At 49.1% G+C, this 12,256-nt stretch overlaps 1 protein-coding gene across 6 annotated transcripts in view; it reads left to right on the forward strand.

Moving 5' to 3' along the window:
• RHBDF1 (rhomboid 5 homolog 1) overlaps positions 1 to 12,256 on the forward strand; it is a 37,934-nt gene that overhangs the window by 1,663 nt on the left and 24,015 nt on the right. Inside the window, exon 1 of one of the 6 annotated variants that reach the window (XM_040575224.1) lies at positions 3,105 to 3,239. The exons of 3 other annotated variants lie outside the window; for them this stretch is intronic. In XM_040575224.1, the coding sequence (XP_040431158.1) occupies positions 3,217 to 3,239 (23 nt within the window). In that variant the 5' untranslated portion in view covers positions 3,105 to 3,216. Of the gene's footprint in view, positions 1 to 3,104; positions 3,240 to 3,363; positions 3,383 to 12,256 lie in introns of those variants that run through there. 2 more of the 6 variants (XM_040575220.1, XM_040575223.1) reach the window with 2 other exon arrangements.

Raw genomic sequence — 12,256 nt, forward strand, 5'->3', positions numbered from 1 at the left:
GGTGCCTCCTTCAGGTTTTAATTGTTAAAAGGACTTTCAGAACGGCCTTGTGTGCTTGAAAGCCTGTCTGCTCTTTTTTTTTTTTCTTTTTCTTTCCCTTCTCCAGCCTGTCAGCCTAGTGACAGCTATCGCCTCTCCCTCCTGCTGCTTCATCTGTAGATCCTCATGGCTACCACAGTGCTTCCACTGTTAACCTAGGTCTCCGCTGTCCTTGTGCTGGGCCATTCCTGAGCTGGGGCCCGGCCGTCCTCCCAAGGGTGATTTTGTGCTTGGAATGGAGGAGCAAGCTTTGCCACCATCTCTGTACTCCTTGGTCCTGAGTCCCCAGAGCGGCAGCAACTCTCCTGTGTGGTCGTGTGTCAGCGGTGTGCCCGCTTCAGCGGGTTCCCATGAAAGGAGGTTAAAGCTGTGTGGTGTAAAAGCAACTCCCACGAAACTAGTTCTGCTCTGGGACTTCCCATGACAGGCCTTTTTTTTTTTTTTTTTTAAGCAATACATTTGCAAGAGACCTGCCTACAAACTGGCTTTTCAGGTTCTGGGGAAAGCCGTGGGCTGGCCCAGGGCTGAGGAACGTCTTGCTCTTGCTCTGTGCAGGGTAGGCCCTAGCTTGGCCCTCACCGAGCTCCTGGCCTCTGCACCTGGCCAGGGCCAGAGGGGCTGGTGCCTTGTCGCGGGATTTGGGGACGGCAGGTTCGGTTTAGTGGGGGTCTTCAGCAGTCCTGCAGCAGAGCGAGGCTGCACGGCAGGAGTAGGAATTCCTTTTGGGATCATTGGTCTTGTTCTTCTGGAATCCAGCCCCGGAGAGTAGCCAGCAAGTCCCAGCATGTTGCCTTGAAAGAGGCAGGGTCTGCTGAGTGTAGCATGACAGGACAGTTTATTTTGGGCACAGAGCCCACATGCTCAGATATAATTAGTAAAGGTTTGATTCCATTCAGTGTATCAGATCTTTCTGCAGTGTGAACACGCAGCCTAGTTAGTGCTGAAGGTCTGAGATGGGCAACGTGAACAGGAGTCTTGAGTTGTTTTCCATTCAGTGTGTCCAGGGAAAAGGTTGGCAGAGCACCCACTGTGCTGCTGGGGATGTTGCCTGCCGAGTGGGATTGGCCGTGAGCTGAACATCTGACATGTCTCTATCTGCATCTCAAGAGCTGTTATCTGGCAGAGCAGTCTCTGATAATATTCTTCCCTTGTGGCTCCTTCCTTTCTTCCTTAGTTATCTCTGGAGGCTTTGGCATCCCATGGAGACCATGCTCCCTTCTCAGAGGTTCCAGCATTAACTGTGACCCAACACAACACTTCTGTTAATTCCTGTTCCTGCAGCCACCTGCCTGTCACCGATGTATGACCCATTCCAGTAAAAGTACTTAAAACCTTAGGATGGGTTCCTTCGTATTTTTTTCTGAGCTCAGATGTGGATTAGTTTCCTTTCGTTTCAGCTGAAGAGATGCTGGGCCCTATGTCTAATACTCTGTCATCATTAGCTGGAATGAAGCAGACAGGAACTGTGCAGATCTGGCACTGTTATTGTAAGGTTGCCTCCCTGCTACTGGATATGTACTTGTAGATTTAGGAAACCCATGGAATGTACGCATTGCCTGCCAGCGCACAGAGCTGTGTTGCATCCTCTGCTGAGAGCATGACAGCCTCTCTAGCTACAGACTGCATTGTGGGAGCTGTAACCTGAGTTTAGTGGGAACCATTGTGTCTGGGTAAAATGTCCCCGTTCTCCTGGAAGGTAGAATGAAGATGGTCACCTTTTTTCACGGGAGGAGAGAATGTCCACTGTCAGGTGGGTTGTCATCTCCCCAGTTGTGGCTATATATTTTTAATTTGTTTGATTGTTTGTTGCCTTGTTCAGAACTAGCAGACGAACCAGTTGAACTGAATGGAGATTGTGACCTGCTCGCTCTGTTGGTGTCCGGTAACTCCCCTATGAGGTCAGCACCCACCATGCAAGCAAATATTTAGGAAGGGATGATCTCAGCCCTTGCGGCTATCAGACCCGAGACTAGGGAGGCAACAGGCAGATTTACCCTTGAAAGCAAGCGGATCTATCAGACGGTGTTTTTTGTGGTCATGCTAGCAGCCCTGTTTCTGCAGCCCTGAAGAGCCCTGAAATGACTCAGAGTATGGATCGCTGCTCGCGCAGAGGACCCTCGTGTGAGCACACAAGGGGAGGGCAAGGCTTGACTGCCAAACCTCTCTTCACAGGCAGGCTGCACGATGCCATTGGTAGGTCTGGGGCAGCTCTCAGAGAGAGAGGCTGGATTGTGGCATTGATGTGGAGCAGTGGTAGTCGTGTTCGTGCCGAGGCCACGCACGGTTGTGTCCTTGGTAGTTGAACTTCAGGGGTTTCGGACCGCCTGCTCTGGTTTTGGTCCTGCTCCTTTAACTGCTCTCCAGGACTAGTTGAAGCCCACTTGAGATCACAGTCTCTGATACTTGCTGTTTCAGTCAGTGCTGCTGTAGGAATGAGGAAGTGTTTTTTTTTTTTTCTTATTTTTTTTTTAAAGAGTGTTGGGATGATGCCACAAGGAGCAAATCAGTAGCCGAGTTTTCAGGCACATCATCCAAACTCTGGTCAAATCCTTCTGAATAACAAACAGTGGCTGTTTGCTGCTTGGTGAAGGTGGAGAGTTTATGTTTCATGTTAACCTTAACTGTTGAGTCTCCAAGTGCTGTGTAGGACAAGTTTGTTGGTTGTATGCTCTGCTGCAGAGACAGTAAATGCCAGATTGACGTGAGGCTTGTGCATGCTGAAATTTCCTTTGGGCTTGCTTTTCAACTATGTGGGTGCGCCGTTTGAAGCACAATGGAAGGTGTCTTGTGCATGCTGTCAAATTGTTAGAACTATTGCAATACAAACCTGAGCAGCGGGTACATTCTCAAAGAGACTGGAGCCTTCAGCAACAAGCAGACCTTGCCTTAGTAATCAGAGCATCTCTAAAACACAGTGATTATTACCGGAAATTTAATTTCTTCTCAATGATCTAAGAAGTGTGTTGCAAAAGGCTTCCCAGGGGGAGAAGAGATACGAAGACATGTCTGATCTTGCCTTTTCTGGATAATATACCTTTGCTGCCTCCTCCCCTTCCTGTTTCCACTCTGCTGAGAGAGGGACAGCCACTTGCTCTGCTGGTCAGTAGCAATCCCTGCTTTGAAGGTTTTTCTTTTAAAAGGAACAATCTGTATGAGATCATCCTGAAGCTGCACAGGATGCTGCTTTTACAGTTCTACAGGTCTGGCGCTTTGCTTGGCTTTAACTTCATGAAAGTTGTAACAGCTTGATTTGTAAGATCTTGAGGACTCAGATGTCTGGGGTGGATGAATACAGCTTCCGTGTTTCAGGTGTTACTGCCCTGTAGCAATCGGCAGATGGCAGGTACATTTCTCTGTCGCTTGAATTCAGAGATCACTAATTTAAAGTCAACCACAGAAGACAGCTGTCTAGGATTTGCTTTGCCAAAAGGTGTGAGCATGCCTGCCCTTTCTCTGTCTGTCATGGGACTGTAAATTCAGAGGGAGCAGTGAGAGAGAACATGCCATTTGCTCAGTTTATAAATTGGATTTAAAAAATACCTTTCACTTTTTTCCCCCCCCTAAAACAAAGTTAGAATTTTGATTATTTGTATTATAAATGACTTAGCGCATTGGGCACACATGAATGTATACATGAGCGCACACACCTGTAGAGCAGGGCGAGCTCTTCCTGCAACTGCTTTCCCATGAGGCAAGGCAAGAGAAGGTGGTGTGGCCAGCTGTCAAGCACCAGCCAGAGCAGAAATTGGAGCAACGGAGGGGCAGGCTAGCTCGCCTGTGTCAAAGGCTATCCGCAGGTCTGTCCCTGGCTAGATCAGCTAATGCTTAACAAGAGCAGGTCTAGCTGAACCAGCTCTGCTCTGTATCCTTAGCTGTTCAAACGTGTGTGTGTGTGTGTGTGTATATTGAATTATCTCCATTGGGCTTCATTGCTTTTGGCATTGCTGGTGCATGCAGGCTTACTCTAACTTGTATCTGGGGGAAGAGAACCATGGTCACGTTGGAGAAAGCAGGTGTGTGATGCCGTGTGAAGATGCCGTGAATTTCAAAGGGGCGTGCAAAGAAAGCTGGCCTGCATGGCTCAGATGCTGCTGCTTCCATCCCTTCTGAATATAGAATGTCTTCTGGTGGCTTTAGTGTTTGTTATTTCCTTTAAGATTTTTTTTTTTAGATTGCTATTCAGTGTGCTTTTATGTAACTTTCCATAGGAAATGTTGTCATCTGTGGCAGTTTTGATCTCATTTGCCAGTGAGGCATTCTTATTTAGCACAACAAATAGTGATACTTAGCTGCCTTTAATACTAAGGTGAATGCATGGGCAGCAGCTATTCCAAAAGTAACCAGAGCCAGCATTCTCTTCTGCCTTGAGAGTCAAACTGGTGCCTTTTTCTTAGCTTTCTGTGTCCTGAATTGCAGTCCTTGTGACAAATATGCAAGCTGACAGGAAAAAAAGTTACAAATGCAGAATTTCAACAAAAAACAAAACCTTTGTTAAAATACAGTGTTAGGATTTTGTTGTTGTTGTTTTCTTCTGTGTTCTAATGTGGGATCATGACTGTGCTATCAAAACCTTTTTTGAATCTTACCTTACTGCATAATTGAGGTGGCTGCTGTGTCCCTGGTACTCGTGGATCAGCCAGTATTTACAGTGCACCCATTTTACTAGTAATGAAAACCAGTACAATCCCTTCTGGAGTCCTGGTGAATTTTTGCAGTGGGTTGAACGTGTACTAAAATAGTTGCTGTGATCACCCTTTCCTGCTTCTTTGTCAGCGAGGAGCTCCAGTGACGCTGAAGAATGTAGACCCAGGCGACTGCTCTGATGCTGCTGGGGACCCCAGACCAGAGTGCTGCTGCCTCGGCTCTGGCACCGCTAGCCCAGCAGGCACCTTTGAAAAGGCTGCAAGAACTAGGCTTGTGTAGATGAGCCTTCTTCTGGATACACTTCCACTGTTGGCAGTCTGTTGTTTATAATTGGATTTGTTAATATTTGAGTTGTTAATGTGATTATAGTTGTTATCCAGTCTGGCTACGTTCACTGCAGCACTGGACCAGCAGTAGTATCCTGGCTTCCTGCGTAAGCATGCTGAGATGCATCAGCTGTCTGGTAGCTGCTGGTGGTTCAAGGGAAAAGCCAGCTCCTTCTGAGGATGACTCTACCAGCTTCCCTAAGGAATGAAAGCGTTGCTTGGTGCCAGCTTCTCAGCCTCTGTGCTTGATGCACTGTCGCTGGAGCTATGAGCAGGTACCATCATCGGTCCGTGCCCTGATGCAGCCTACAAGTGGTGTGCTACGGCCAGAGCCTTAGGATGCAGCAGCTGTAAATGTGGCTGTCGCACATGGTGCCAGGCTGGCGGTCTGTGTGAAGCTGCAGGGTGTGTGCACGGGGAAACACAAACAGGATAAAGACACCAAAGTACTCCAGAAAGCTTCCTGCTGCTCCCCCCTCTTTGTTGGTGATGTTTTATGCTCAGGCTGTTCCCCTTGCTGGTTTCTAGGTAGGTTGTCGATAGCTCTGTAGATTTACTCTGGAAGATGGAGCTGGATGCTCGTTGCTCCTGATCTGGGCCCTATCTGGGCTCTGGGTAGTGCTGCGAACACCCTTCTGTCAGCTGGGTGCTCTAGGAGATGGAAAAGGCAGCGCCTCCGCCCAGTCTGCTGGGCTCGGCTGCCTTTGTTAGGGCTGCAGGCCTTAGGCTAGCAGGGGAAGCTGGCCCCTTGGAAACCCTTTTGTGGAAACTACCCTTGCGTGAGGCTTGGCTGGCAGCTCTCTGCAGCTTCATACTTCTGTGGAGTTGGTTTCCCATTCAGGGACTCCGGCAAAAATTCACTCTGGCTCTGATGAAGTAGTAGTACTTTATTCCTGCTGCACTCAACACCTGCACTGACGGCAGTTTTCAGAAAATAATTTAAGCTTCAAGAGATGCAGAACCCACCACCTGCCTTGTGATAATTTTAAGCTTCCCACAGTGCTACAAATGTGAGGTTTTGGCCACGTTTTCATAATTGTGTGAAACTGTACTGCCTCGAGAAGCATTTCTGTCATCTAGCTCCAGCTGCTCTTGTTGTTCCTGCCTCTTCCTCTTTCCCTGTGCTGGCACAAGTGTTTGTGGAGCCATGTGGTGACTTTGGGCTGGGGAAGGAGCTTGGGCTGGAACAAACCGTTTTCGTTGCTGAGCTAACGCGGGTTGGTTCCCAGTGCAGGTCACCCAACAGCTGCGGGGGTGGTTGTGCCAGCACGAGGAAGGGGGCAGCACGGCAGCTGGGGGCACTGCTGCTTCTCCTGCCTTGCATCTCTTTCAAGTGGCTGTGACATCTTTGCAGCTTGAATTGTAAGCGTTAACTTCTGTGTGCTGACTCCTGCTCTGCCTTTTGTCTGCTGGAACAAAAGGACCTGGAAGATCAGAGTCTGCTGCCTGTGAGTGTTTGCGGGTTGCAGTTGGGGTCATCTTTTAACCTGTTCTTGGAGAAGTTTAGCTACAGATCCAGGGACTAACAGGAATCAGAAGAGTTTTTTGAGCTCAGTTTTTCTTCTCTCTTCAATACGAGGCCACCAGACCTGGATGACCCTCATATCCCACACAGGGCTGCTCTGAAAGCTTGTCATACTCATGTTCCCGTGGGAGCTTGTTTTTAGTTGGTTTCCATCATGACCCACATTTTTTTTCCTGAAAATTAGGGAAATCAGTTGCACAAAAGCAACTGATCTGCTTTCCTGATCATGTGATTGGCTCACATACATTCAGACATCACTGTCAGGCGTTTTTATTACCTGCATTTAAAACCCTGTGTCTCTGTGTGTAGCTGAACCTTCTCCAAGATCAGTGGGTGCCAGGTGAGGCTTTGCACTGTGTGCCTCTTGCGTACCAGTTTCTTTCCTCATGGCCTTGTGTGAAGTCCAAAACTTCTATTTATTTATTTATTTATTTATTTTCCCTGATGTAGCTTCCTATTTCCTGTCATAGGGGTCTGCTTGACCTCTTCCAAGACAGGAAGTTTCCACTGGTATTTCTCAGCAAATGAAATAAATAAGTGGCTCACGATGAGGTCCCTCGATGATGGTTTGGTTGCTTGGGTAGCCACAAAAGTCAATAACCTTCCATGTAGCTTCTGCGTTCACCCTGCTGTGGCTGGTTCTTGCTGCAGTGGCCCTGCGATAGTCCTTACATTCTGCTTTTCCGTGATCTGCTTGCAGGTGGTTTTGGAGCCACCTGCTGAAGCACGTAGCTTCTGTTGTAGCTCTTCTCAGAGCACTGGTTGAAAAGAGCTCTCTTCTGCTGTTGCTTCTGGATAATGCCCTGACCTGTCTGGGATGGGACGGGTTGTCCTCTCCCTGCCTCTCTAGGTTTAGCATCTGCGTGCATTGTCTTTTGCTCCTCTTCCCGTGATTACAGCTGATCCCTGGTCCCCGGTTGTTTCTCGGGTTGTATTAGCTTGTCCCCACAACGTCTCAGGATGAACTCGAGTGTTTTTCTGACCCCCAAAGGCAGAGAGCTGCTGTTCTTCAGAGCTGCGAGGGTGCCAGTATGTAGGGATGGCGTACGCTCCCTGGAGGGAGGGAGATCCCATGCCTTTTAATGCACTTTCCCCAAGGTGAATGCAGCCCCTCAGCCATTCCATTGGAGCCTGCACAAAGGTTTCTCATACCCCAGAATCATTTTTTCCATGTTCTGCTTGAACATAAAAAATATTTGAAAGACAGCTTGGGTCGGGACAGGCCTTTCAGACGTGCCACGCAACGGACGGCCATGCCTTTATCGACAGGCTGGCTGTTTCTCAGTTCTCATCTGGTCTGCGTCCTGAGGAGAGTGCAGGGCTCAGCGTACTGCGTGTGTTGGTGGGGCTAAATAAAGCTCCCCAGTGCTGACCTGCCGGGCTGGGATGGAGCAGAGATGTTTCACCCAAGCGGAGGACTGTGGTTTGCTGTTCCAGCTCAGCTGATATCAGGGTGAGCTATCACTGAACAGGCGGGTCCTATCCTTCCTGTCTCAGGTTACACACAGCTTATCCAAAGTTGTCTGAGCCTCTCCGGGCTGTCAGATCAACAAGAAGTCATTTGCTTCTGGCTAGGGTTAGCTCTGTGCTAGTGAAACACCTTGAGGCGGCTCGCTGGAGTGAGCCTGCTCTTTGGGCAGCTGGCAGGTGGGTTTGCTTGCCAGAAGAAGGCAGGCTGTTGGCGACCTCCTGCCACTTGCTGTGGGCTGCTGGCAGCACCAGCCTGTGCCGGCACCCACGTGGAGCTGGTGCATGGCCCCGCGTGGCGGAGGGCAGCAGGCGGTGGGTGGGTGCCGTGTGGGCACAGCAGTCCTGCTGCTTGCCAGCTCCCTGCAGGGCAGAGCGAACAGGACAGCGTATTTTCCTGGCTTGCTGCCCGGCCCGTGCCCAGAGGTTCCCAGCTCGCCCTGATCCCAGCTTCTGCCGGGCTGTCGGCAGCTCTGCAAAGCCTTGTGGCATCTCCCTTGAGCTCAGCAAGCGAGGGCCGGGAAAGCGGGAGAGATTCCCATGCAGGAGTGCAGCCAGGGCAGTGCTGATGTCCTTGTTTCGTTTTCGAGGTGGTTCCTTAGGGCAGGACGCAGTGGATGGAGGTCGCGGCAGAAGCCTGAGTATTGCTGCACCTTTGGCAGCTTTCCCTGAGAGCGCAGGGACACAGACCTGGTCTGCCTTCCCCGTCCCTGCCTGCCCTCAGCCCCTCCGTCTGGCTTGTTTTAAAGGTCTGGCTTGTGCCCAGTATTTGGGATATTACTTGTAACTTGTTGGGTCTGATCCATGCTAGATGGTGGTGTTGGCAGTCGTGAGGCTGAAACCCTGCTGCTCCTCTTCTCCTTGGATTTCCTGCCTTCTCCCGGCTAGCTGGGCCAGCAGAAATCCTCCTGCAGACAGAGGCACAGACAGCAGCCTGCTGGCTCCCCTGGCTCATGCTGGCTGCAGAACACATTTAGGATCCTGTTCTCTTTGCTGTGTTTCCACTCAGAAGCCCACCAGCATGCCTCAGCCAGGACCGTTGCCGGAACAGACCCCTTGCCGGGGGCTCTGCACAGCAGGCACGGCAAATGCAGCTGTCGAAGTGACGGCGATTTGAAAAGCGGAGGAAAACAGTTGGAGGGTCATCAGGGACTGAACATGGGACGTGGTGAGGAGACGGCGGCAGAATAGCTCCAGTGGCTGCTACCTCCTGGGGGTGTCTGTAAGAGCATGCACATGCTGTGCTGCCGAGGAGCACAGTGGTGGTGGGGGAAAAAGCACAATGTTTGTTTGTGTGGTAGGGTTGGATGAAGCGTTTTTTTTTTTTCCTTTTTTTTTTTTTTTTTGCATTTGGAATGCAAATTTTTGGGGAAAACAACAGCTTTATTTCAAAAGGAAATGCTGGTTAACAGTGGAAATTTCAGAAGAAGAAAATCAACAGGCTTTTAGGGGAGTAGCTTCGGTTGTGTGTTGAAATGGAAGGATGCTCTGTCTTGGAAATGATTGTGCAGCTCTTAGAATATATTTGAGATGCCTGTCAGTTTTAGGAGCATACTCAGACTTTCCCCACAAGGCTTTCCGTTCTCTGTTTGGGTCAGTGGAATTTGCTAAGCAGCTTTTCTTGATCATGTGCCAACTTCAGAATTTAAGGTGCTCTCCCTCTTTCTTAGCCTGCGCCACAGCGCAGTGGATTTAGCTTTCACTTTGGTACTGTGACCCTGCTTTGTCAAGGTGCTTCTGAAGATAACTTTACTGGAGTATCTGCACCATGAAGGGTTTTGTTTGTTTGCTTTTTAATTGAAATGGTCTTTATTAATCATCTTTATGCTGCCACCGCAGTTTTAACATGCAGCTGGGTTTGCAAATGCCGTGTGTTCAACGTGTGTGCTGGGGCAGAGTTTGTGCTGCCCAGTTCCTCAGTCTTACGATGCTGAGGGAGCAGCCAGAGCAGGCCGGGCAGTGCAGATGGTGGCGCCAGGCCTGGGTGTGTGCCAGCGCTGCAGGGAGCAGCGCAGGAAGGTACTGGGCCCTTCTGCCTCTTCCCGGCCTCTTCAGACAGCTCCCGTGCTTCTCTCCTGGGCGGGGATCCCGCTGTGTATGTGGGAAGAGAAGATGCTAGGGAGAGCATGGAGGAGATCTGTACGGCCAGCATTGGCATGGAGAAGAGGGACAGGGAAAAGCTGTTCACTCTTCTAGAGCAAGAACTGTAAGGCACTGAGTGAACGCAGGAAGCGTCAGGTTTAAAGACAAACTGAAGAGGATGGCTTGTCACACAGCATGTGTTCCAGCTCTTTGCCACAGGCAGTAAGGAATACTAAAAGACTGCATGGATTCAGAAGGGGGTTGGATAAATTCTGGAAGAAAAATCATTGGATGAATATGGGGATGGATGCAAAGAACCATTAAATGCAAAGACATCTCTGGCACAAGATGTTCCTGAGTTATTCATAGCACATGCAATGACTCTGTCCTGGGAGATACGACTGTCAAGTGATCCTCTACTGATTGCCAGGCATACTCTGCTGGTAATGAGATACCGGATTTAGGCAGATGCTTGGCCTGACATTGCGTGGCTATGCTGTGTATGTTCCTGTCCTGCTGCTGCCAGTGACCTCTTGAAAACACTGATTAGGACAGTACTGAGAAATTGGGATTGTTCGAGGATATGTGACCATTCAAATGAATTGTGTGTCAGTGCAGTCAACTTTGAGATGAAGGCTCTAGGCCAGAATGAGTACATGGATGCTGTGTCCTGAAACACTAACCCCTTAAAAATAATCAAGGGGGTAGCGTGAAACTCAGGAAGTGCTTTTAGTGCAGTGCTGAGCCACAGGTTAGTAACCGCAGCACTTTGAGTGAAGGCCAGGTGTAATAATGGGTGTTACACGTGCTGCAAAGATGTCCAGCCATCCAGCAGTGCTGTGCATATGGCTGGATCCATGTTCAGTCGCACCTTGAACCTCCTGGAGACCTTGTGTGGCCATACCCCATCTCTCTCCTGCCTGTGTCAGAGGTATTTGGTTGATCTGTGCTGTGGCCCTGTATTCGCAGTGTGCAGACATCTTGTGTGTATGTAAGATTTATTCTTGGCCAGTCCAAATGTGCATATGCAATTGGGAACTCTGAACAGCTCTGCCTAAACTGCACCCTTATAAATTGATGGTTTAGTAAATAATAAGGGTTAAACCGTTGGAAGAATTTGCTCCTCAGCTAAGTACTCTGTTTGCAGTCGCCCTTAAAACTCTCCTGATTTTTAAATACTATGTGTTCTTACACAATTATTGTATATGCATTTTGATGCTTTGCTGTTTTTTCAAGAACACAGGAGACATTACGTACATTTATATGGCAGGTGCCCATTTTACTTTTTGTTTAACATCATTCTGAGGCAGGATACTGTTTTCTGTAACACTGGACTTTAGTTTTTTGTGGAAAGTGTTTGTGCATTATGCTTTTGAAGTTCTTAATTTCTGACTGATGTGCCCACAAAGGAGGTGGGAGATGTAGGTTAAAACCCTTCAGGTGAAGCAAATACTGAAGTGGGGTCCCCAGCCTTCCCAAGAGTTCTATAAAGCACTCTTTAACTTCTGAAGCTTGAGAGAAAGCAGTCTGTTGCCCCTGCCAGCTACGCGAATCTCATCTTGAAATGTTTTTCTTACCTAAAGCACAAAGGTGAGTCACCTTTGGGGACAGCAGTAAGGCTTGACCGCATGCATGTGCGTGCTCTGGCCTCTTCTTTGTGTGCGGCATGTGGAGATCCCAGTGCTTGTGGGTTGCAGTGAAGCTGGTGAAGGATGCTGGCACGTCCCTGCTGTGGCAATTTAGGAAGGGGGACTGAACACCAATTTCATCAGAATGTCGTTCGCCATATTCAACTTAAAGTGCCTGTTGTGTGCCAGTGCCGTGCCTGGGATGGGGTCGCACTTGCACGTTCCCTTGTGCCAGTCCATAGCTGTCTCATAGTGGATTTACCCTACAGATCGTGCAGTGTTAAGCCCTTGAAGCAGAGTAAGTTTGAGCCTCTCTGGCTAATGCTTTGTTTTTGCTAAGGGTCACTTTTTTTGCAAGCTTCCCATGCTGTCCCTATCACTGAGGGCTCCTGCATGGCATGGAGGACCTCAGGATATGAATCTCCTCGGTGAAGATGAGGAGAGTGTTGTGCCAAATTTTGTTGCCTGATATTGAGGTGTTTGCTTTCTGTTTAACTCTTTTAGGTGATGGATTAGACTGTGCCTGGGCAAGGGCCATGCCTTGG

This window comes from Cygnus olor, chromosome 15 (assembly GCF_009769625.2).
Source record: "Cygnus olor isolate bCygOlo1 chromosome 15, bCygOlo1.pri.v2, whole genome shotgun sequence".
Classification (NCBI taxonomy): domain Eukaryota; kingdom Metazoa; phylum Chordata; class Aves; order Anseriformes; family Anatidae; genus Cygnus; species Cygnus olor.